Consider the following 27,182-nt stretch of genomic DNA (forward strand, 5'->3'; position numbering starts at 1 on the left):
TAGTTTAGTGGTAGGGTCAGGAGAAATTAGCGTATTGTTATTGGAAGTGAGAGTGAAGTGTATAGGGGCGGACTTTCGGGTTGGTAAGAAGAGTAGCAGTTTAGTTTTCTTGGGGTTAAGGAGCAGGCAGCAGTGAGAGAACCATTGTTCTACAATGGTAAAAGCTTTCTGGGTAATTGGAGTTCAGTTAGAGAGGTGGCTGTACAAATTATGGTAGAATCATCTGCATATTGAATGCAGGTAGCAGTTGGGATGGCTGATTACAGGTCATTAATAAAGATGGAAAACATAAGTGGGCCTAAGATAGAGCCTTGTGGCACTCCTATGGAGATAGGAAGGTGATCTGATAGTGAATTTTTCCAGAGAACTGCCTGTTGCCGGTTTTCTAAGTAAGATGTGAACCAAGTTAAGGAAGGAGGGTCAAGCGAGAGAGAAATGAGTATGTGCAGAAGAAGTTGGTGATTAACCATATCAAATGCTTTAGACAGGTCAATGAAGATTGCAGATGGCAGATTACTTTTATTGCAGTTATAGTTGACGGTGTTTGTGAAGGAGAGCAATGCAGTGGTGGTACTGTGGGAAGGTCTGAATCCATGTTGACAATTAGCTAGTAGGTTGTTTTGGAGAAGGTGGTTTAGTAGTTGTTTATGTATGCATTTTTCCAATATCTTTGCAATAGGGGATAGTAGTGCTATAGGGCGGTAGTTAGAAAAGCCGTTGGAGTTCCCCCTTTGTGTAGTGGGATGAGATGGGATATTTACTTATCCTTTGTCCCATTATGCTGTCACTTTTCAGGGGAGACCCAAGGTAGTATTTCTATTAACGGGAAATTTGGCCTGTGCATCAGGGAACTCTTTTTCTCTTACTCTTTTCAGTAGGTGCCATGGGATCTCTTACATCCATCTAAGCCATCACTAATTCTGGCAGATGGGGCCTCGGTTCACCATCTCAGTCAAAGGACAACACACTCAGGGGTCTACTACTCAAGTACTAAGTCCCTTGCCCAACGTTTCCTAGAATTAATAAACTCAAATGCCCTAGATCAACTGGTCAACACCCCCACCAGAGGTGACCACATATTGGACCTGGTCATCACCAACATGGGCGACTGGCGTTCGACACCGGAGGTCAACCCCTCGCTGGTTAGATCGGACCATAAACTAATCACTGTGGATATCCACATTCCACCCCACCCCCCAGTCAAAGAAACCACCATGAAAAACTTTTCAAAAGCAAACTTCACGTTACTTAAGACCGAGGTGGAAAGTTTCAAACCCCCCATACTAAAGGATAATGCTGCCCAAGCTGCAAAATCCTTTACTAATGCACTCTACGGGCACCTACAAGAATGCATGCATCGTGCTATCCCCAAGCAAAACCAAGACTCACTCCTCCAAGAAAAGGAAACCAGTCTGGTGGACCCCTGCCATAAACAAGCTATACAATAGAAGGAGGAAACTAGTACAGAAAAGAGTGAAATCCCAAGGAGGAAAGACATCCCTGATCAGTATCAGCAAGAAACTACGATCCCTCATAAAATCATCCAAGGCTAGCTTCAAAAGAAAAATTGCCAAGGACTCCAAAAAAAACCACAAGGCATTCTTTAGCTATGTCAAGAATCTAAGTGGCAATTCCCAGATCTGCTCGGAGTTAGTGCAGAATGGCACAAAATACACTGAAGTGACCGATATTGCCAACATCCTGGCAGACAGGTTCAGTGCAAACTTCACCTCCCTCTTACCCCCAAAAGGGCCCATAACCATACCAGAAGAATGTAGTGCTCCTGAAATCACAGACACTCAGATTAAAACAGCCTTCTCCAAAGCCAAAAACACAGCATCAATAGGACCAGATGGTGTCCCAGGCTGCAACCTACACGAGCTCAAAGATGAACTAACCCCTCACCTAAACACACTGTTCAAACTCAGCCTATCCACAGGCTACGTGCCCATAGAGTGGTGCACAGCAACAGTTATTCCGCTCCACAAAGGTGGAGCCACAACAGACCCCGGGAACTATCGCCCTATAAACCTGACTAACTTAGTCTGCAAGGCTATGGAGTGCATCATCATGGATCTCATTAACAGAGACATTGGGAACCTCCAAACACTGGACCCTACCCAGTTTGGCTTTAAGGGCAGATCATGCCTCCTAAACCTGGTGGACTTCTTTGAGACAGTTACCAAGGCTATAGACGAGGGAAAGGTGGTCTACACAGCCTACCTAGACCTCGCAAAGGCCTTCAACACTATTCCCCATTCTGGTCTTATAGACAAGCTCACCAGCCTGAACATAAACCCCTACATCATGAGATGGGTTGCCAGCTGGCTCATGGACAAAACCCACATGGTAAGAGTTGCGGGAGCTAGGTCTGACACTAAACCGGTTATAAGTGGCATTCCCCAGGACTCAGTCCTAGGACCCCTCCTGTTAGTCATATACTTCTCAGAGGTACAGGCAAGCACAGAAGGACTATGGCTGACCAAGTTTGCAGACAACTGCAAACTAGGGACTATAATTGACTCTCCAGCTGACACACACATCATCCAAAAGGGTCTCACTGAGGCAGATACCTGGTGTCAAAACCATGGCCTCAAGCTAAATGCCAAAAAGTGCATAGTCATCCCCTTTGGAAAAAACAAAGTACCCATAAACTACCACATAGGTGGCAGCCCCCTAAATACAGAAGACGAAATAAGGGATCTGGGGATCCAAGTAGGTAGTAATCTCTCCTTTGATAATCACATTGCCAAAGTGGTTAGAAAATCCTTCTATGTGGTCCACCTAATCACAAAAGGGTTTGCATCCAGATCAAAAGAGGTAATTGTGCCCCTCTACGCATCACTCATCAGACGCAGAGTACAATGCCCTATTTGGGATGTACCTTACAAGACACCTGCAACAGCTGGAAAGACCACAGAAGTTCCTCACCAAGAGGATCACTGGCCTCAAACAGATGCCCTATGCAGCTCGACTGAAGAAACTCCAGCTGTACTCGGTTGCATACTGCCTACTCAGAGGTGATCTTTGCCTGACATACAAGACCATGTCCAACCCAGAATTGATGGACATGCTCCACCTAAAGAAAACCATATCCCCTTGAGCCATGCGGTCTAGGGACCTAAACCTCACCACAACAATAAATAGGATGTGCTGGAGGGATAGATTCCTGTCTCAGAGACTTCCCATGCTCTGAAACAAGATTCCAGTCTACATTAGGCAACCTTGACAAGTGGATGGGGAAACAGGAAGTTTACCCCGGGGATCACTTCAGTGGCTCTGCTGGACAGAGGCACAGGGAACTAATCTAAGTGGGCGGCGAAAGGCAACACATTCCGGCTAGGCTTATAAATGCCTTTGGGCAGATAGCCTAGTACCTACCTATGAACCTAATGCTGCACTGCAGTGGTAGCAATCCAGTCATCTGGACTGTGAACAGAGCTCTCATCCTTTTGGTCTTCCAGCATCAAAAGTGATTATCTGCTACTTGTAGCACCACTGACACTGTAATATTGTATACTGCAATGTACTTTGTTTACTGTCTTAGTGACTCGGATTGCGACGAAAATGGTCCTTGGACCAGTTCAGCTATCCACTTAATAAACTGAATAAATAAATTAGGTGTTGTGGCTGGATAAGGGTGAAATGTGAACACTGGACTGAGAGCTGGTACAGTTTTAAGTAGGAATTCATGGATGTTGTCTTATGGACAAGCACAATAAATAACTGCATTGTTAATACAACAGTGGCCAGTTTTAAAAGCAAAATGGGTACTGAACTCTTAGGAAAAGCAAAGTATGGAGGTCGGAAATAAAGGAGTTTTAGGGAAAACAAAAAACACTGACAGGTGCTGCTATTGAAGTGTCTGTATGATCCCAGACTTGAAAGTTATGAAATCCTGGGCAGATTATTAAAATGGCATTTAAGATGGTGGCAGTACATGTTAGATACATTTTACTCTCAGAAACAATAGTTCAGCAGCATAAGAAATGAGCACAGGTAAACTGAGATGGTGGGTATAGTGATTAGGGAAGACACTGATCTAAATGCAGAAACTTAAAAGAAAAAATAAATACAGCCATTTGAAAGAGCAGGCAAGCACCTGTTAGGGATTTACAGTACTGAACCTGTTTGAGGAAAGAAGCATCAATCAACAGATTTGATTAAAGAGTTGAACTTTAGGAGCAGCTCTGATGTATTTATTCCACAGCAATGAGGAAGTTGGGTGGGTGGGGGGAATTAGTATCCCTTAGCCTACACCAAATTGCCTTTTGAGACAGGTACGGTTACCTTATAAATGGCTTTAAAATACCTGATTTACTTATTTATTTTGCAATCATTTGCTAACTAAGTAGAAAGCTGATTCATGTGGACCATTTTCAGGTTCACCTTGGGAGGAGGCTATTCCAGTATGCACAGATCACATGTAATACTACATCACTAGTGAATAAATAAAACCAGGATGTGCAAAGACACAGTTACAGTCTCATAGTTCCACTTTCCAAAACATTTTAAATAGTGAATATACAGGGCTTAGTGTAGTGCACCCAGATGTTTTTTTTTTATACAAGTATATACCATGTATCTTGCATTTACTTTACTGTCCGACTGCAAAAAATAGTTTAAAAAAGGAAGGCTGCTATCTTTTTTCCTTAACGCTACCAGATGTGTGAAAATGTAAATATGCTCTATCTTAAAGCGAGTTACGGCTTCTATGCCATTTAAAAAGATCAAAGGATACCCCTGCTAAATATACATTGGTCCAGTCATACACAGAAAGCTGTTGATATTATCTACTTCTATGTATATCATAAAATATGAAAATTCTTGTGTGCTACATTTCCCTGGGATTACATAATTCAATTGAACATCCACTATTCCCTTTGTTCTACATAAAATCAGTGTAAATACATGCACATAGCATATTCCTGGAAAAAGACACTGCAACCTTCTAAAGATGTACCATTTCCTTCCGACTGGGAAAACTGGGCTTCTTACATATTTTTATGCATTTGGAGCAACAGCTGTGGCTGTACAAAAACAAAGGCCAAAGAGCAGGTCTCACTTATATCAAGCAGTGAATATGTACACAGATCAATTTTCTTTTTCATTTAGAGTCTTACCTTTGTTTTGGCAGACCCATTACTATGGCTGTTAAATGTTTCTGACTTTTACTAACAGAACAGCCACAGATGTCATTCCTGCCTGTGACTTGCTGATAGTCTCTGAGATCACAACTGTGTTGCAACTACTCAGAGGTAAAAGGTTAAAACCTCAGCAACACAACAGTTGAAATACTTCTTGAAATACATGCATAGGTAGTATAAGGAAAGCAGTTAAGCCAAGTTTATAGGACAAGCAATCTGCAGGACAAAATAACAGCCACAGTTTTTAACAAATCCTGTTTCTAAGGCCATGTGCTTGCATCTGCCAAGTCATACTGATTATTGGCACAGATTCTGGGGGTTTTGAGGCAAGAATGGCTTCTATTTTCAGCTGATGGTGTGGGGGCAAGGCATTACCTCTTAGCCGCGGTGGTGCAGCAGTAGCATTGTCTCACAGCAAGAGGTTCTCCCGTTTGATTCTTGGCTGGAGCGCCTTCTGTGTGGAGTCTGCATGTCCCCCCCATAGTCGAGTGGCGTTCGAAAGACTTGCATAAACGGGCGTGCCTTGGTTTAAGGTTGGGCATCAAGCTAGCACTGTAAAAATCAGCTGCCAATCATTAGCGGACCGGAGTTCCGCTGTGGTGACCCCTAACCAGGAAAAGCCAAAAGAAGAACAAAAATATTCTGCTGCTTACTTGAATATTTTAGCTAAAAGACAAAGCCACTGGGACGGTCTGCTTATTAACACACTACAGCAGCTAAATTCACTCAAAGTGTCACAATGTGAAGTCATGCAGCATTTAAAGCAACACAGGTAATCACCACTGAAGGTATATAGTTTATTGTGGATGGATTGCACTATCTTACAAAATAGTGGTTATGCTGTGAGCTGGGAAAGGCATGTGGATTCTGTTTATCTTACTGTTTTGTTTTTAAAGGAAGTGGAGTATCCAGACAAACAAGACTAATGGACAGCAAACTTAAAGTTCCAGCTAATGTCAGTTAATATTCAGTCTGCTTGTTTGGATTTCTAATTCACAACTGTCAGGTCTTTCTTTCAAAGGGGGGGTGGGGGTCCTGTCCCACAACATATCCAACCTTTTCCAAAAGATTTACTAAATAAACCAGAAAAAAAAACGACTATCCAAGTGGATAAAGGCCTGTTTACAAGCCATGCAATCCAAGTTTAACCAACACCTTAGACACTTCAAGGCACAGGCAGGGAGGATGTGGGGGCTTATCCTGGGTGAAGTGTGTAGTGTGTGCGCTCAGAAGCATCCTTGCAGTTGATCACCTGGGGACATGCAGGGGCATTGTTTTCATTAGCAGGGCTGTGGCTAGGCCAAATGCACAGACACTGATGACACACCAGCATAGCCCACTGCATGCTTTTCCCTGAGCAGGTACGTGTTTGTAGGAGGCAAGTCCTATGGAGGAGAATTTCTCCTTAGCTGCGGTATGATACTGCCTCAGCACACCTCCATCTCCTGAATGGCCCCAAACAAGGGTCAGAATTACTTGGGTGGAGGCTAACTGGGTTTGGTAGACCTGGTGAATGAGGACAGGACCTAGGGCAGCTGATGGACTACCGCAGGGAGTCAAAATGAAGATAAAAATGCACATACATATTCACACTCAGTTAATGCACAAAAAAGTAAGCTAGGCTGGCTGATGCTAAAGTCAGTTAAACACTTACAGAAAAAAGAAAAACAAAAAGCACAGCCACAAGAAAGGGATGAGAGTTGAGCATAACGTGTTCTAGAGTCCCTTATAATGCTAAAGTCTAGCAGATTGTACCTACCAAGCTTATGAAGCAGTACGACAGTTTGCATGCATTAATAATGATTAATAGAATCAAGGGCTTATTAAAGTGATTAGATATGATAGGAAGAACTTGCCAGTTAGAAACATTTAATACTGGCCGAACACAGTGACAGGCAATATAGAGAGGACAAGAATTCACTACAGTACAACTACTTTGGAGGAGTTAAAAGTGTATCAAATCCTGTATTAGCAGATGAAAAGTGTAGGAACATAAAACACTGTACAAACAGAAAAGATACATGACCTACTGAAGAAAGGAAGTCACATGGGGGTCTGTAAGGAGGTTTGGGGAAAAGGAAAATAAACCTGGCAGGCCAAAATGAATCTAGATAAACTACTAAAAAGGTAATTTATGGCAAATTATTTTAATGTAAACTATGGTTCTGGAAAAATGACAAAGTGAGAAGGTTAAATTTCAAGCAAAGTACAGAATAAATTGCTCACCTTTAATTCTCTAGTGGAACAGAAAGGCAGGGAGGCAGAATTAGAGGGCAGGATGGGGGTATAAACACAGCAAATATGCTGCGGCCTTGCAACACATGTATGTGTGAAGTGTACAAGGATCAGGGGCTCAACAAACATTTTGAGGGCAGTGTTTCTTCAAGCTGATGATGGGGGGGGGGGGGGTAAGTTAAATAAGAAAACTTTGGTAGCTTGGATGACATCCCACCCCCTAAGTCTCTAAGTTGTGCATGTGTGAGGAGTGGCAGAGTTATGATGGGAGGAAAAAATAATACATTTTAAACAATGATGCGTGGCAAAGTTTATGAGCGCACACACACTTGGATGGTTCATAGGTTGAGCTATCTGCCCATAGGCATATATTAGCCCAGCCACATTGTGCGGTAATCACCGCCCCTTTAGTAGTTCCCTAGACCCTTGTACTAGCAGCTAGTACCCTTGGCCCCTATTGGTGTGATCCCCGGTGTGAACTTTCTGTTACCCATTCACACATCAAGGTTCCTCTTGAAGAATGATAATGAGGGGCTCTGTCTTATGTAGATTGGGACCCTGTTCCATAGTAAGGGAAGTCTCTGCGAAGGGAATCTATCCCTCCAGCATGTTCTATTCATTGTTGTGTTGAGGTTTATATCCCTAGAGCGTGTAGCTCGAGTAGATTTGGTTTTGCTAAGATGGAGCATGTTCAACAATTCTGGGTTGGACATGGCTCTATACATTAGACAGAGATAGTCTCTTAGAAAGCGGTATGCAACAGAGAACAGACTTAGATTTTTCAATCGAGCTGCATAGGGAAACTGTTTGAGGCCAGTAATCCTCTTGGTTAGGTACCTCTGTGGTCTCTCCAGCTGCTGGAGATGTCTAGCCAGGTACATTCCAATTGGTGCATTGTACTCAATAATGGGTCTGATGAGGGAAGAGTAGAGGGGCACCATTACATCCTTAGATCTTGATGCGAACCCTTTCGTGATCAGATGGGTCACATAGAAGGATCTTCTAACCACTTTGGCAACATGGTTATCAAAGGAAAGCAGACTATCTACTTGGGTCCCTAGATCCCTTATTTCTTCTTCAGATTTCAGGGGATTACCTCCTATGTTGTAGTTTGTGGGTACTCTGTTTTTTCCAAAGGGGATTACTATGCATTTTTTTGCATTTAGCTTGAGACCATGGCTTTGACACCATGCATCAGTCTCATTTAAGCCCTTCTGGAGGATCTCCATGTCGGCCAGAGACTCTATTATAGCGCCCAGTTTGCAGTCGTCCGCAAACTTAGTCAGCCACAGCTCTTCCGTGCTTACTGAGAAGTATATGCCAAACAGGAGGGGCCCCAGGACAGAGCCCTGAGGCACACCACTCGTTACTGATCTAGATTCGGACATAGATCCCACTACTCTTACTTTATTGGATCTGTCCGAGAGCCAGTTTGCGATCCATCTTGTGACGTAAGGGTTTATGCCCAGGCTAGTGAGCTTATCAATAATACCTGAATGGGGAATGGTGTTAAATGCTTTAGCAAGGTCAAGGTAAGCCGTGTGTACCTCCTTTCCCTTATCTATAGCCTGAGTAACTGTCTCAAAGAAATCCACCAGGTTCAGGAGGCATGATCTGCCCTTGACAAAGCCGAACTGTGTGGGGTCCAGTGACTGGAGGTTCCCAATCTTTCCATTTAGGAGTTCCATAATGATTCGCTCCACAGCCTTACAGATCAGACTGGTCAGGCTTATTGGTTTGTAGTTCCCAGGGTCAGTTGTGGCCCCACCCTTGTGTAGCGGGACCACTGGTGCCGTGCGCCATTCTATGGGCACATATCCTGTGGAGAGGCAGAGACTGAACAGGTTGCAAGAATGTCTTCCAAGGTCCTTTATACGAGTTCTGCTATACTATACAATTCTCATATGAAAGAATTCAAGAGTAAATCAACTTAAATGGACACCACAGTCGTCACTATAAACAAAGCTATGCCCAGCAGAATTATCCACTTTAAGTGGACTGGTTTCACATCACTCTAAGACAGTAGCTACTTCCTCTTAATTACTGTCATTCTTAACCCCTATATACCTTGAGCTTGTGGTCACAACGGAAGCATCCAAGTATTCATGAGATTTATTCCCTGTATATTTCTGCATACACTAACTAATTTTACAATAACAGAATTGTCCGTACTACTGCTTGTAAGTAAAGCTGACGTCTACTTAACCTCCCACCATTATGTCTACAAACATCAGTTTATTAACAGTGAATGGAGAGAGTTTAAAGGTGTGTGCATGTACTAAGCAAGCCCCTATAAAGCAGAACTGATAACTCTGCTTTCATTTCTCAGTTAGTGCAGTTTATGCTTTGGATAGTGGACATCTATATTATGCTCTTAAGTGATAATGACATTATTAGCCACTTTATTCAAGTTTACAGCTGGGCAGTACATTCATATCTGCTTCATCATTACCTGTGTGCACACGGTAGTGAGTCTCCAGCTGATGCTTGAGACTAAATTTCTTGCCACAACCATTGCACTCATACGGCTTCTCTCCGGTGTGGATTCGTTTGTGTCCTTTCAGTGTACTCTCATCCCTGAAGCAGCTTCCACAAAACTCACACTCATATGGATGATCCCCTAGGAGAAGGCAAAAACAACTTCATCAATGCACATTACATTGACTGCTGAGTGAAAACTAAAAAAAATCCATTTTAAGTCAATAAATAAACCTACTCATGAATTTTATCCTTTCATTTGTTATATATTAGTTGGCCAGGTAGGCAGATTGGTCCATCTAATTGGCCACTAATAAATAGCAAATGAAAGGCCTTGTGGACTGGCCCAAGGGTTCTCTTCAGCGACAATGTGGGCCAAAGTCTCAAAAACTTTTACAACTGGTTACTTAGTTCAAACAGCAATAAAGCATTCTGTACAACATTACATAGTTTAAACACATTAAATTAGGATTTACTTGAAGTTAATAGAGTAATATATCCATTAGTGAGGAAAAATTAATGCTTTCCTACATTATTTGCAGTAAGTGAGGGATTCTGCAACACGTATTATAATGGCACAATATATTCTTTGTAATATGAAACTCTTCACTGCTCCTCCCTGCAAGAGAGATCTTCACAAGCATTAGTTAAGAGTTACTACAGTTTTAGTCAAAGTAGCACACAGATAGCATGGTAACTACATAATTGGTCTGAAAAACTCTTTCCGAATACCACACACAGCATTTATGTAGACAAAAACAATCACTGCAGGTACTGTACTTCCATGAGAAACCATATAAAGGGTTAGGCTACCACAGCTATTTGAAATGAAGTCATATCCCACAAGAATCTCAGATGAGAAGTCTAAGTGGTTAAGGCGATGGACTGTAAAACCATCTGTATACATGGGTTTGAATTCCACTCTTGTTGGTGTTTGCAGTCATTCTGGGTGCTGGGGTTGGCATAAAGGTTAAGGTGTTTACCTCACAGACAAAGTAAAGGATGTGATTCTCACCTTGGGAAGCATGGCTAAGCTTAAAAAGGCCTCCTGTTAGCATAGTAATCACCTGTGAAACTATGAGCAGTATATTTTAGCTACAAATGGTTCATAATATCATATTAACAGTTCAGGAGATGCTAAATTGAACAATTGTAATGCAATAAGAAGCCAAGGCACTGTCTACTGAATTAGTGCAATTCTGTTTTTTTTAAAGCCTTTGTCTACATGGAGAAATGAAAAGCAACACACTACAATGGACCAGTAGCTATATAATTACAGATATAAGGCTACTGCACAGGGAACTGTGATTTCAAGTCACTGCATTGAATCTCACTTTCTACTGTCATCTTGTCAAGCATATCACATGACAAGGTGACTGTAAAAAGTGAGAATCAATGTAGTGAGAGTCAAGTCTTCTCTAAAACTGCACCCATTCAAGGAAAAAGAAAACTCTCCTTGGGTGTTAAAAACTTCAGAGCAAGACATTTAACAGTTAAGGGGGAAGGCTAGGACCATCTCCCCACTCATCTTCTGGTTACTGAAAATCTAAGAAAGGATTCAGTGAATTATTATTATTTTTTTTTACAACAGCCAACTTTGGTCAGCTGTAAGAGCTCTGCATAACCCCTCCCCATATCCACAGTCACATTTAGCAGATGAGGTACAGAAAAGCAGTGACATCTGATGTGAAACTTTAATAATAAGAGAGGTCTTCCCACAGCTATCAGGACAGAAGCACAATCAAGGTAAAATCACAGACATATAGCAAGGCATAGAAAACAAAATCAGAAGAGGTTTAACAGCATTACATTTCATAGCTCCATAATTTACATCACATGCAGACTTGTGCCTCACTGTAAGTAAACAGAAGGGGTGCTAAAGTGTTCAGCCGAAAGACCACTATCAACAAAGATTACCCCTGGAGTTCTCTTTAAAAAGACAGCATACACTAATGGTGCAAATTACATTAGCTCAAATGCTGGCTGCTTTTCAATAGGACAACTTCCCCAACCAGCCCTTGGGGGGGGGGGGGGCTTTACTCTGTGCACCCTTAATCTGTATAACACCCTAGGGCTACTGCACAGTGGTTACAAGTGTTTAGGCAATCTTTCATCATTAGTATACCATGAAAAGGTTTTCCACTGTACAGTTAATAGCACGATTTAATATCTAATACAAAAAAAGCAAATACCAAACTTTAGCATTTTATTCATATACATTAGCCAGTGCACATGAATCAGTCTATGACATCTGCAAAAGAATGGTTCAGTTTGATACATACTGGTCAGCTCTGAAGCAAAGCATTTGTAACTAGAGAGGAAAAGGCCACGTGCAGGACCACTCTGTGGCTTAAAATACACAGTGAAAAATGAAGCCACTTCAGACAGTACAAGGCAACCTGTGATACACGTACCTTGCTACCGAATGTTCTTTTATCCATGTCACTTTTGCAGGCCTTTGTATTATGTGACAACAATCACAGAATGCATACTTCAGATGACAGCAAGCTCATTACTAAAGACTGACAGTCAAGTCATGTAGCACAATACAAAGGGACAAAATTGGCCCTATGAACCTTGAACTTAACACAAAGATTACTTGAATAGCAGGTGAGTGTTTAAGCCTTTCTGCCACCACTTATTTATTGCAGGAGTGAAGGGAAGGACAACAAAGACAGATTGATCGCCCAAGACTTTGTTCATGAATATTTAATTATTACTAATTTGTCATGTCACTGTAATTACAATTTTCCTTGGGCTGCATTTCCTATATCCACGGTCTATGGTAAAGAATGACTGACTGTATTTCACTTGTCCCAATGCAGATGCAGGGAGCTGCCAAGCGTGTAATGTTGTCAATGTTTCATACATTTCCGTTGCTACTGAAAGCTTAAGTCATCCACAATGACCTACGTTTTTCATTATCCCCATGTCAAACTGCGCTCGTGCTTTAGCATAAATTGTCCTTGTTACAAACTGTTATGCTTGAACGTTTCTTTCTTCAGTAAAATGAATTCGAACAATCCTCAGCCCTTTTTTAAGCAAACAGATTTTTTTGTGTGCATCTAAAATGCAGTCCTGCATGTAATGTTTACTCTATATTTCACACAAATTATAACCCCACATAGTTTTCAGTCATTTGGTTTTACTATTTTGAAGCATGCAAACACCATAAAATATTTATTTTCTTTTTACCTTCTTGCATAACTATGCTACCTGGATGGACTTCCAGTGCTTTCACTGCAAACTGCATTAATTCAAATATTTGTCATAATGGTATTCATTTAAACATTTCATTAGGGATTCCTATACGAGTTGAAAATCCATTCACTTTTGTCACTTGCTGTCATCTGAAGTATGCATTCTGTGATTGTTGTCACATAATACAAAGGCCTGCAAAAGTGACATGGATATTTTATAATGACCCAAGTAATGTACCTTTTTTATGAGACTGGTTTTTGAGTCACATGTTGCATTATTCTTAGATACATTTCCAGAGCATGTTTTTTTTAAGTGCATTTTGGTTGCACTGAATTCCCTAAACATCCCCAAACAGGAGTATAATTGAGTGAGAAGGGGTTAGGTAAGCAGCTACAGAGCCAAAGCCCTATGTAAGCTTTCTTGCTACACTGCTCGAAAAAGCCACTGGCAAACATCTCCCTAAAAGGACACGGGGCTTCTGTGCTAACCACAAAGTAGAGACACTGCCCTTCTCATCAGTTGTGATTACTTAAGGAATAGCGAGACTGTAGGTGAGACTGCGGCTAAACTGTTCCTCAACCTCTGTAAGGCTTTTGATGGTGTAGAGCTCACTATACACTTTCACAGACTTGGCGTCTGGTGTTACCTTGGAAGACATACTTTACTTTTTCAGTTAACTGCAATGTAGAAAACAAGCTGCTAAGTGGAAAACTGAATCTCTTCTGCAACAGTGTCTTCCACGTTCTCCCACTGGAATACCCTAATGGTCAGTAAAGAGTCCAATGCTACTCACCACATTAATTCTATACATCAGTGCTGTAAGCAAGTTCAGCTGTTTGGTACCCAGACGACTCTGCTTTAATACAGGTAGGTACTAATCTGTCCACCCCTCCAAGCACAGCCAGTGAGTATACCGATCAGTAAATGCAGATGTGCACAACGTGAAAAATCCAAAACCATGGAGCTTTGTAATAAAACTTCCCTTCTACCACCTGTTGGACAATTATTGAAACATAAATCCAACAAAGGACTCCCAATAAGGCAGTAATCGACATTAGATGTCTGAGGGTACCTTCTAAAAAAAACTAACCCTACAGGCACATTGTACAGAACACCTTTCCACATCCACTTGTCATTTCTTTTTTCATCACCTCTACCCACTCTTCTTAATCAGACATTTTATCTCTTCTACTTGCTTCTTTATCTTGCACTCATATCATTAGAGAGGTATGCTTTCCTGAGTTACCTTATTTTGTCTCCACAGTGCATCATTGCACCATCTTCTTTTACAGACTTCTAGTTTCAGTTTTCTTAAATCTTCTTACTCAGGGAGATGGTGTCTCCATTTCATGATGTACATTTCACTTCTTATTTCACTGATTTACACTCTCATTGTCTCACTGCATGCCTTTTTTACTGAGCTATCCTTTTTGGCATCATAACTCCATGGAACACATTTGCCATCTCACCAGACAACTGTTCTTTTACCACAGCTTTTTTTTTTTTTTTGAGACTGAAACATGAGTGTCCATTAGCTGTACTTGGGAAAATTACAAACAGTGCTCACTGTTATACATCTTCTACCAGCAATTTGGACTCATTTCATACTTGTTTCTAAATGGTTTATTGATTAATATGTCCCAAGTGTATCTTGAGCTACTTATTGTGAACTTTTTCCGCAATAAAGGTAACCAACTAATCGGTAAATCTTCCATGCAAGATGTCAAGACTGTTCACTTGATATATGGGTGTGAAATATGGGTTCTTCACTGTCTTGAAGAATTGATCCACATCATGACAAATTAAGCTCACACACACACACACACACACACACACACGTTTGACTATACTTGTCTTAGCTAACTTTCTGCTCTCTCCAGGCCAAGCCTTACCATCGTCTGTGAGGGGTACTACAATTTATAGTTAACAGTCCAAGTTCTTATCCAACTTGCCAATGCACCTTCTTGACCCAGAAATAACTGCAGTTATGGCACCAACCATACCTTTCAACCTCTTAGAGCAAGAAATCTGACGAAGACATAAATAAAAGTGGGACATAGGCTCAGAATAGGGACAATTTTTAAATACTGCTCTTACAAACTGCTCTTACAAACTTGGAAAGTTGATGCAATAACAGGTTTCGCATTAACATGAATTTTTTGAAGGGTATGAAGTCTGAAAGTGAATTATTTTCTAACTTCAGTATTTAATGATTTGCCAATAATTTGCCAAAAACACAATTTTATGAATAACAGACCAAAATTATGAGGCAGAAAATCTGTACAGTTGAGAGGTACGGCTCCAACCTCCACCAAGGGTAAGACATTCCCTATCTTACTCACTGGATTTCCAATGGAAAATGTAAAAGATCACTGGCTGCTTGACCATTTTAGCTCCTGGCCAGTCATACAAGAATCATAACCAGCACCCAAGTATTGGTGAGAGACGTAACCAAGCTTTTCACCCCAGGTCTAGCAGTCTGAATCCGAATATGATGTACTGTTTCACTCAAACTTGTAAAAGAGTACAAGATTAGACCATATAAGTGACAGGATCACAAATAAGGGCCCTGCACTATTAAATGGTGACAAATGACAGACCACTGTTTTATCTACAGCTCAAGACAGAGCAAATCAGACTGTTGCTCAACATGTTACTTAAACAAAAGCCACACTAGGCAAGCCATATTTAATCATCCTCGGTGCCACATGATTGGCTAGGGCAAGGCTGGGTGGAGTAGTGGTTTGTACAATAATTGGCTGTGATCTCTTCCTCTTATGAGGGTGCAGAAGGAGGCACTGATGAAGAAACCATTGATAAAGTCCAGGAGTATCATCTTGAAGTCTGTTTATCAGAATTAAGGAATTTGCGCATAGACATTAATGCTGCATGGATTCTGAAAATGCCTAGTCCTCATACATTTATACATGATCCAAAGATGCAAATCACAAAGGACATCAAATTTTCTATATGACAGACTTTCCTGCCTCACATACACGAAGTGAGCCACAGACTGACCTACCTGACAGAAGAATACACTTGGGTACTGCCACAACTGCACATAAAGGGTCAGTGGGGCAGAAACGAGGGCTGGTAAGCCCAGAGATCAGCAGGGAAATACAAAAGATAGGCAAATGCACTTCCATTTCTTCTGGATTTTACTGACCTTCAAGGAACAAACAAGTTACAATCTGGAACATATCAATGGAAAGTCACCTCCATGTAAATCAAACATACAGTTATCAGACAACAGTCACAGTACAAAGTATTAACACCAAACAGTATTAATTCATAACCAGCGAAGGAGATCTACAACTGATCCAACAGTGACCAGTAATACAAATTTACATTAACTGGAACTTCCCACACTTTGAATAAAAGTCCACTTCTATCTTCTGCTAAAGGCGAAGTGTGGAAGGAGGCAGGCAGCTATATGGTACCTTTCTGCAGGACTCTCTAGCAATGGTTTCAAGATCAAAGCAGATGTCCATAGGCCCTCCCACTTCATTAGTCTGGCATCATACTGTGTTTCTAGACATTTAAAATTAACTCAACACCAATGCATTTAGACATTTCTGTGACTGATAAACCTCTGGCCATCATTTTACATCTTCAGGACAGTCAAATTAATGATGCCAGCCTGTCGTATTCGAAAATTGTTTTGTGTACCCAGCAAACCCCCTCATCATTACTGTTGTCCGCATCAGCTCCTACAGAAAAGTTCTGCCACCTGCACAAGATGAGTCCCTCTTTCACAGTCGCAGCAAACAGTGCTTCCCAAAATATCAGTCAAGATGAACTAATGTTGCCGAGTTTGTCCATTTAATTTCTGTTATCAAGAAGAACCCTGTCAGAGACAATTAGATGGGATCATGGCTCAATATCTAATCCAAGGGATCATGGCACAACAGAGCAGTATGCCACCTTTTATCATGTTCTTGGGCAACAGTTTGATGGTTATAAAAATGAGGGATGAAAAACTGCAGGTAGGAGGGAAGTAAAGTGACTTCAGAAGTTAAATACATTTTCTGCAATATACAACAGCTGCAGAGCAAATCAGACTGTTGCTCAAACAAAAATAAATACTGCACCATGCTGACCCATAGGATAAGTACCTCATTTCAAACATATCTGTGGGAAAGTAAGGTTAAAGAATTGCAAAAATAGTAAAGAAGTATGGGTACAGGAAATGCAAAACGAACAGAGGTGTCAGTATCGCAAAACTAAACAGCTAGCGCATAGCAAAATTAGAGGTTTTCAGGAAAAGCCACACACCTGTAATCTACAAATGAAGTACAAGTCTCACGTTTTAAACCAGTGTGGGGGAAGTGGTGAGCACAAAATATCAAAGCATCTTAATGGAAAATATGGATTGGCAGACCCTCAAAATGTATAGCTAATTTTTAAGCTTCAAACATCCAGACTGCATTTGCAGCAATCATGCTGAGATTTCTTCCATTACAGAGTTCAAAATCTGTGAATCTAGAAAAAAGGCCAGTTTAAAAGGCATGTACTGGCAGAACGTGAACAGACTGGAATGTAAGATCTTTGGCACAAATACCCAATGGATTCTTTTTTTGGCATAATACAGACAAAAAAAAAGTGCAAATGCTCCTAAATTGGCACAACACCAGCACAGATGTAGAGTGTCAGCTTTTACCAGCAGAATGGTGCCTTTCTGCAAGCTTTGCTGAATGCATTAATGCCTTCCTGATGCCTGTGCTATTCAAGAGGGGGCAAGCATGAAGGTTTTCTTTGCTACATTACATTTTTTGAAGGTATGCTTTAAACCAGAATAATATTTACAAAAATGGTTTTGATCATAAATTAGAACCCCTTGCAAAACTGTGTGTATAAAGTTCACTTCAACATTTTGTTCCAACAGCAGTCAAATGTTGGTATTAGAACTAATAAGACACCAGAATCTCAAACTGAATGCTTTGAAGGGCATTTGTTGAAAGTCTAAGAACTACAACTCTGATCCTTGAAACAGCAGAAATGAAAGTGCGAATGGTGAACAGTACACTAATCCAGGGTTGCAGTAGCTTGGAGCATTCCCTCTATTCTGAGGTACCATGATCTACAAGTAACATATATAAACAGCAAGGATGTTCTGGGGTGCAGCTACTCCTCACCAGGAGGTATAAGAAATACCTTCAAGGTGTAATGAGTTTCACAATTCACTGCTCTTTGTATAAATCACAAAGTATCAGGACCTCTAAGATCAGGTCTTGCAGTTCTGACACAGAGTTCCTCAGAATATATTCCATGTTATGTACAACTGGCTTACACAATTTGTCCATAAATTATCTACAAATGTGAAAGTTTATGACTGAATTATGTTTTTCAGTTCTATGAGAAAAGCTGCCAATAACATATGTGGTAAGGTTAACATGATGGGCAAAGAAGTTTTACTATGGGTCAGGAGAATACACGTATATTAATACTACTTAAATATTAACTACAAAAGCACTGGAGTGATAGGTCACAGAGAGGCTTTCTTTTCATGGATAACACCGGTGGTTGTAAATTAAATAGCTAAATCAGAACATGTAATACTCAAAACCATAGTGCTCAGTTTCTTAACATCTTTACTATGTTCACACAGGTCTTCAGGTGTATTTTCCTTACTACCTGAACTACATGGTATACTCTTTCTTCTTATCTTAATATATTCTCTACTTTTCCCACAGTGGCAAATCAAAAAACTGCATCAGATATAACCATGAGCAAGATGTTTTTAAAGGAACTCGACTGTCCAAGGGCTGTAACCAGACTACCCTGACATGCATACACTAAAATGGTGCATGCCAAAATCTAAGGCAAGTCTCTCCTTAAGCTGAAAATCTGGAATGGGTGCTGTAAATGTGACAAGCAGTCTACAGGGAACCTGCATGCATCAAGACAGATTCACAAATAAGAAATATTTAAAATTCTAAAAGATAACTACACCCTTTGTTTTCTGAAAAGAAAAGGCTAACAGTTTACTTATAAAAATATAGGAGTACCAGATGCAGTAAGCAGAAAGAAGGACAAGATAGATGAGAAGGAAAAATAAAGAAAGAGAAAGTCAAATACAGCAAAATGAAAAGTGTTAGAGAGCATCACTGCTGGCTCTGAGCTAAAAGCCAAGCTGATGGGGGTTCTGCACTCCTATGACAGACTAATACCTGGTCAGTAATGAAGAAATAAACACACTTAACACTGTGCTGGCCCCTAACCAATCACAACATCTGCGTTTTTCCAAGGGGGAGATCCGTGTGCGTGTCCCCATTTCTGTACAATGCACAAGGAAGTTATCCACAGGAACAAACAACTAATACACTGCATGCTAATTAATTTACTAAGGTTACCTAATGAGTTTGACATTATAAGGGGGGGACAAAAGGGACCAATTACAAGTTATCCCCTTCAATTCCAGCTGGCATTCTGCACCTGTGTCCAAGGCACTGTATTGTTACCTGGTGTATTTGTTAATGTAGCAAGCGACCAAACACCAGGCTATAAAATGTCTCTCCCACCCAGCTGAGGGTTTATTATACAATGAGTTGTGTAAATCAGGGATCCATCAATGCCAAGAACTCGGCTGGTCTCCCCTACCAAACACAGCTGCTAACACTAAACATGCAGCTCTGGCGGCAAATGGGCTCAGATTAAAACACACGCAGTGAACAGCAGCAGAATATTAACGAGGCAATGTATTGTCTGCATAGAGCTGTTTGGGAACCAAGCATTAGTACATTTTTTTAACCTTAGAATGTCTTGACAAGGTCTAAATCAATGCCATAACAGTGTTTCTATAATCTTTCAGTTTTAATTAGACAATAACACAAGCTGTACACCTTACACATAAATAGAAATTGGGAAATTAAGCTTCACACCAACTCATTAAATGTGCTACAAATTATTAAAAGAGGAAAAATGAAAGACTTGTTTGATTCAGTTTCAGGATGGGTCAATGTGACAAACATCTCAAAGGTTTTAACCCTGTACAATAACATAAATGCAGAACATTTCCCTCCTGCCACTACACATCTACATGCAATACATCAGTCCTGTTTCTGTTTCAGATGTCATAATTTCACAGGCAGCATTATTCAAATCTAGCAGTCACAGCAAACATAATGTGAAATCCCAAATATCACCTCTGTTCCAGTCAATGACTACTTAACTCTGAGCAGGTCATTTAAACTGCTAGTGTTTGTCTAAGCCTACTCCATGACTGTAGGTTAAACACAGGATGTCAGAAGAAATGAAATGTACTTTTGCTGGCATAGTCTCAGAAAAATGCCAAATCAAATAAAAGAATGGAGGGTCATATTATAGATTAGGCAAAATTTCATTTTAATAGCACTTTTACTTATTGGTCAATCAGCTAAGACCCACTAAGCACAAACATCACCCTTCACAAGACCTGCTCTGATTAAGTGATTTGCTCAGAATTGCATACTTTGCAAGACGAGGCTGTGGGAATCAAAGATGGGACTCCAAGATGTGAAGCTCATTAGCAAGATGCAAGCTTAATCTGTTGAAATTGCACTTACTAGCCCTACAAAGAATTTTACATTTAGGAACCAGACTACCTGAAAAGTTCTTAAAAGGTATATTATACAGACAGATGATGTCTGTAAGCATGCAAATAAAAATACAAAGGCCAGCTTTCTGCTGCAGGTAAAAACAAAACAAACAAAAAATATTGATCTAAGTGCACTTCCAAAAAAATGGCATATTTAACATTTAGAATGAGATTTTTCCTTCAAAAAATAAAAACTGCCAGTCAGGGTGTCTCTTGACATCACTGGCCATTAGGTTACGGTAAGGGTTGACTTCAAACATTCAGCAGGGACAGGGAGAAGTGCTCTTATGAAAAATTTTTATTTGTCTTAGCACTAGATTTTGGTTAGGTGTTGCACTGACACTTCGTGAAATCCGATGGTTCATTTTCTAGACAACATGGGGTTCTGCAGACTTCTCACAGCTGTCTGTGGGGCTGTGCACTTTCCAAGAGGACTTCCTGTGGCTGCACTGAAAAAAGTAACACACAAAGTAGTGTGGACTATAAAAAACAATGACAACTTGATCCTAGCTTCCATCTGACCCAAATAAAACAGCCTAACAATATGAATGCTGCAATATATACATCTAGCAATAACCCCACCAGCTGAAGAGCAATGTCTAGGCTTCAAGAAAATGCTCAAGAGATCTAGATTGACTATTATATGATGGGCATCATACCATTCCAGAATCAATGAGTCTAGAAGTAAAGGAGTATAAATAAAAGGAAGAGGACATGTAAATTTCAGTTACTTCACTTTACAGCATGAGCAGGTGAACTTGTCAGCTTCTTTACTTCCCATTTGTTTGAGTTAATAAATGTGGATGCAACGGTGTTCCAGAGTAAATTAATTTCAGGTGAATATCATTGTGGTAGTAAATTTTTACAAAGTATTACAATGATGCCTGGCTTACACACATTCGAATCTGTTAAAAACGTGCTACCGTTCCAATTTTGCATTCCTTAATGTTAGGTATTTGCATTTATACAGATTTTTGTTTTCAACGCCATTGCACTGACCTAAATGATCCTCTTTGTCAACCAGCTATAAGAAATGCCTGTACAAAACTAGAGAGTTAGAGTAAAGGCTTAATTTAAAAACATAATAGCATATGATGAGGATCATAACCTCCTGGTAATACAGGATAAATAATAACTAAACCCAGAAGGTATTACAGCATATATACCCACATTTAATGAAATAAATGCTGTTGGTACCATGTTCACAACTTTTGCTGAAAATTAAAGTGAAGTAAGGCATTTTTTAAATTCACTGGTTATCTAGGCAAGTGTCTCTTTTTTGAGACCACACAGGAACACTGTTCTAAGACATTTTTTTCAAAGACTCACAGTACGCAAGTGGCAGCTGAGAGAACAGAGTATGGGATATAAGATGAAGACCTGCTAGTAGACTGACTGCTAGTGCTCGGCACAAGTTGGTAAAGAAGTCATGTCAATCTGTGCCAAGCAACACAACTTCACTGATCCAACTATATTTTCTTCATTTTTAAAGAAATGCTAACCAGACTAAAAACGGAACTTGGCACATAAGCTCATAAGTGTGTACTTAGCTAACTACCACTAGAACCTTTTTAAGTATAGCCATGCATCTCAAATCACTGACAAGTTCTGGTACAATTCAGAAGTCTCAGCAGAGGCCAAGGTGAACAATTTACCAGCTGCCAGTGTCCATTAGAGACATGGGTGCCAAAGCAGGGCTGAATTTCCTGTTGCCGACTTGAACTGGGTTAGGGAGGAACTCTGCTTCACATGGATGGGGAGCCTGTTCCAGAGAAGGTGTAGTCTCTGGGATACATACCTGTCCCACCAGTAGGTTCTATTTATATCACAGGCAATCTTTAAGTATTTAGAACAGGTAATTCTAGTGCTGTTAATTTTGAGGATATCAAGGAGATCCACCAGCGTGGGGTCTGACAATGCCCTGTATGCCAATCATAGATCTCCCATCAACAGCATGTAGGAGACAGAATAAAGGGATGGAGCTTTGAGGCAGTCTGCACAGGACATGCTACTTCCGCCCTGTATACTTTTAGTGAGGAACCTCTGTGGATGTACCAATTGTTAGATATGCCTGGTTAGGTACATACCAAAGAGGGCATTGTACTCAATGACAGGTCTGATGAATGCCAAACACAGTGGAACAATGACCTGCTTGGACCTAAATGCCATACCTTTGTTTATAAGTTACACAAAATAGATTTCCTCACTAATGTAGAAAGATGGTGGTTAAAGGTTACATTACTGTGTGTGTGTCCCCAAGTCCCAGACTGCAGGGAATATGCTTTGGGCTTATCCTTCTGGTACAGAAGAAAAGGCAAATTATAAACTGGTAAAACAAGATCCGTGGATAGCATGCATTACTACTATACTTATGACACTTGTAAAGCATTCAAAGAGCAAGACTTTTCTTTTTATCAAGCTTCACTAAATATGTAGACTCCTTGCAAAAACACTTGCTCCATTTGTCAAAGAAATGAAAGCAGTAAAAATGACTAGCATAGGTCATTGGGTGAATGAACCCTCCTGAGCAAATCTTGTGTGTAAATAAATGTTCATGCACCGAAACACATATCTAAACAAATGGTTAAATGCAGAAGGAAGGTAATCCTTGCTTTGCATCACTTAAATGTAAAAGATTTTAGCAAGGTAACACTTTAATATTGTGACATTTTTGCACTAGAGCATGTCTGAAAAATAAATCGCAGTTGTCACTTCAGTGTACAAATACAGTAACAAGACAGTGTGAAGTATTGTATTTTTAAGTGCCAGTAACCATGTTTTTCCCCAAGGCAAGAGTGTCACTTGTCAAGTAACAAATCCCTTGTTCACAAATTTTGCTGACAAATATTTGGAATCAAACACAGATGCACTGAGTACACCTGGCTCATTCACTTGGCTGCAATTTACTAATCACAAGACATACATTTGTGCCTGTACCTACCTTACTAGTATTAAGTTTCATTGGTGGGAGCACAAAGGAATAAATTTAGTCTTTACTTAATGAAATTAAGCTGCTGGCATTTTATCAAGTGAAGAAACTAGTATTTATCTAAAACAGAAAAACTGATGAAGTTCACCTTAAAAACATTCATGAAATGTTGATTCGACAGGTTTTACAAAACGGAATATTTTTGTCTAACCCAACCACATACACATTAATATTCTTCCAGGTGGGGAGAGGGCACAAGGACAGAGGTGGAATAGTAAAGGGATGAAGGATAAACAGTGGCTACAGCAGAAAGCAGTGTCAGTTAGACTACGTGTTTGGAAGAGAAGGGTTAGTTGTGAATATTTTATCTGAAAAGGATAGTGGGAAAGCTGTGTGTTTAGAGTGGGTGGGGTTACATTTTCAATGCAATACATAAGGGAAAAATCCTAGACAATATGTTACAAGGATAATCTAAACTTCGGGCCCTGAAATTGCACCACCATTACCACTTAAAGGAGTCATTATTTTTTTTGTTTACCCACTTAATCCAGTAATTCTAGCAGCTATTGCATTTTTTGCTACATTGTTAGAAAACTGTTACAGAGGATGAAAAACATATCTTTAAAATTATAAAGTACTGAAATAGTCTTGTCTGACCAAGAAAAGTCAGAAGGGCTGAGAACCGGAATTTCTGGACTTCATGACAGTAAACACAGAGGTCTAAGAAAAGATTTACTGAACTGTATCAGTTTAATGCTAAAGTCAAAACTGTCCGCTACTATCAGCAAGTTAACGTGTCAAGTATTAGTACAAACTGGGGGGGGGGGGATTACACTAAACAAGACTGGGGTTAAGAGCGAGTCCCTGAAACAATCCAAAATTTAAAGTGAGGGTTCCAGACATGCTAACTCATCAACTTCTGATTGTGATTGGACAGCCACTGTAACTTTCAACAAATGACAGAGGACAGCAGACTAACTTTATAAAAAGCAGCCAACAACATCATGGTAGATAATGCTGTCAAATGTTTCAGCCCAAAGCATAGCCCCAGGTTGATATTCTTAAATCAAATAACTGACCTACTAGTTGGCAAAATTCAGACAAGTTGGAAAGGCAAAATCTACAAGGGAAAACAAAATAATGTGATGATGCATATCTCAGGAGGGGCTGAAGATGTTACAGAGGCACTGGAGATCAACAAAAGTCCACAGACTATTCAAAGCAATTCCTAAAAAAGACTAACCATGTAACAGTGACAACAGTCAGAAGGGGCTACTGTAACTTACTTACCTTATGTACTGGAACTATTATAGACTTCAGAGAAGAGATGACGTAATCCAGTAAATTAGATTTTACTGGATGGCAGTGCTAAGGGAGACTTCCAGGTCGGCTTAGCAAGATATATAAATGCACCTGGAATGCCATTCTATCCTGAACATTAAACTTTACAAACAGATCATCATTCCTTGTCCTCTTCAATAACTGAAAATGGATCCCTAACAGTGTTAATTATCAGGGGGATGGCTGACCCTTGTCTTCAGTATGTACATTTTGTAAAAGCATACACCAAACATATTTACCAAAGTTCTCAATCAATGGTTAACTCCCTTTCCCAGGAGACAGTACCAAGGGCAACTGTAGCCTTTCTTTGACTACCTGCATGCAATTTTCTTTTAAATAAGCTTAGGTGAATTTCTGAATAGCTGTTTTTTTTTAGCCAGAATTTGCTGAAATTCAAATGATGTCTTCTCAAGCTACATTAGTTCTTTTACTTCGCTTAAGTTAAGCAAGGTTTTATACCTTAACTGATGTTTACACTAGCAAATATTATGCAACTAATGTTTTGCCCTAGGAAAGTTCTTATCAATTAATAGAAAGGCATTTACTACTGAAGAGCTCACAGCAAAATTATTATTCAGGAGTGTGTTCAAACTGACTACAAAGTTGCTGAACAAGGTTATTTGAGTGAAACAGTTCATTATATTAAAATTAATGTAAAATGACTTTACCCTTAGTGGATAACACTGTCAAAGAAAATACTAGAGAGCTATGGTCAGAACCGCCGTAGAATCCAATGTTAGTTAAAGAATCATTACTAGGTGTTACTATAAAGTATATTGCTACATATATCTTAAGAATATACTAATGAAAGCTACATTCAAAAGCAGAAAAAAATCCAGCTACAAGTCATTAAAAAACAAACAAATCTATAACAAAATGTAAAACCCTAACAAGCAAAAGTATCGGCAAGCAAACTTACATCTATCCAACTGTTATGTCGCTATAGTTTGATCTGAAGTTCTGTGAGACATTACAGTTTAAAGTCTAGATCCCAAACTGATGTTGAACAACAGTACTAATTATTTTGTTATATGTTACAAATGAATTCAACTTACTTTAGACAAAAGTGAGCAATTACTTCTAGTGCTAGCAGCAATATACAATGTTACAAAGTGAAGAAGCTATCTAGGTCAGAATTAAAGCTCAAAACTTTTTAAGATTCTTTCCAAACTTTTTAAGGTTGTTTCCATTAGCCATATAAAACCAGAGAGGCTCATATTTAATCTGTGTGACTTGCCACTTATTTTTGAACTTCTGAGAAAAACAAATGGTTTCTTAAGAGAAGTGTAAAAAAAAAAACCGTGAATACCGTACTGTTAAGGTGAAAAAAAATCCCACATAAACCGTAGCTATTTATTCTTAAAGTCTTTCTATTAATTTATAATGTGGTGATTGAAAGGAAAGTCCAGTTTAAGTTGGAAATGTTTGCATTTCTAAACCAGATGATGAAAAGCAATGCTTTAATGAATTGACAGACACTTTTAGCAGAAGGAACTCCTTCAGAGAATGAAAACAGAATCCTTGGTCCCAAACCCAATCTCTCAGTTTAATACACAGTGGTATTGTGTATTCCAAGACAGAATGATTTAGATTATAAACCTCAACATGACTGATGATGTAAGCTACACTTGTGGGGATACAGTTTTAGTCAAAAGTCCCTGCAGGTGTGTTAAATGCAGATCAGAAAAAAATTAATAAAACAAAAAGAATGGTCTCTGCTAATACTGTATGGAAACATTTCCTAGCACACAGCCTGAGACATTGTAAGTCAGGATCCATTACACTTTTAGCATTGTTGCTGAAAGAATTGTCAAGTACCATATGACTACCGAACCAGCACGAGAACTCAGTGCTACATTTTCAACTGCAATCATCAGCGTCAGTACAGTATAAAAGTACACAGACAGGGAGATGACATCAGTTTTAGTGTTGTCAAAAGGGGATGAAGTAAATACATTGTTTAAAATATTTTTGCCTGGCAAGATACCCAGCCAGATTTTGTACAGAATGCTAGGACAGTGAAACCTGTGAATTTAAGTCAAATGATGTAACTTCTCATAGGTGGAGACAGAGGTCATTATTGGTATTTCAATAACAAGACTACACGTCATACAATACTGAAGCATCCTTTCTTACTCAGAATTGCTTACAAAAGGCAGCACACACATCCATACAAATAAATGCTCATGGTGCAAAGCTGTGCAGAATAACTAACCAAACTTTGTAACACTGGAGTAATACACTGCATCAGCAAGTCAGCATTTTAAGAAAGCTT

The 27,182-nt window shown here is 39.8% G+C and overlaps 1 protein-coding gene across 4 annotated transcripts in view; it reads right to left on the reverse strand.

Annotated features, from left to right (window-relative positions):
- Positions 1-27,182, reverse strand: part of ZBTB16 (zinc finger and BTB domain containing 16) — a 1,288,889-nt gene that overhangs the window by 57,856 nt on the left and 1,203,851 nt on the right. For all 4 annotated transcript variants that reach the window (XM_044081079.1, XM_044081076.1, XM_044081078.1 and 1 more), the window contains exon 6: positions 9,835-10,002. In XM_044081079.1, the coding sequence (XP_043937014.1) occupies positions 9,835-10,002 (168 nt within the window). The remainder of the gene's footprint in view (positions 1-9,834; positions 10,003-27,182) is intronic.

Source organism: Protopterus annectens, chromosome 8.part0, assembly GCF_019279795.1.
Source record: "Protopterus annectens isolate FY-2018-M chromosome 8.part0, PAN1.0, whole genome shotgun sequence".
Taxonomy (NCBI): Eukaryota; Metazoa; Chordata; order Ceratodontiformes; family Protopteridae; genus Protopterus; species Protopterus annectens.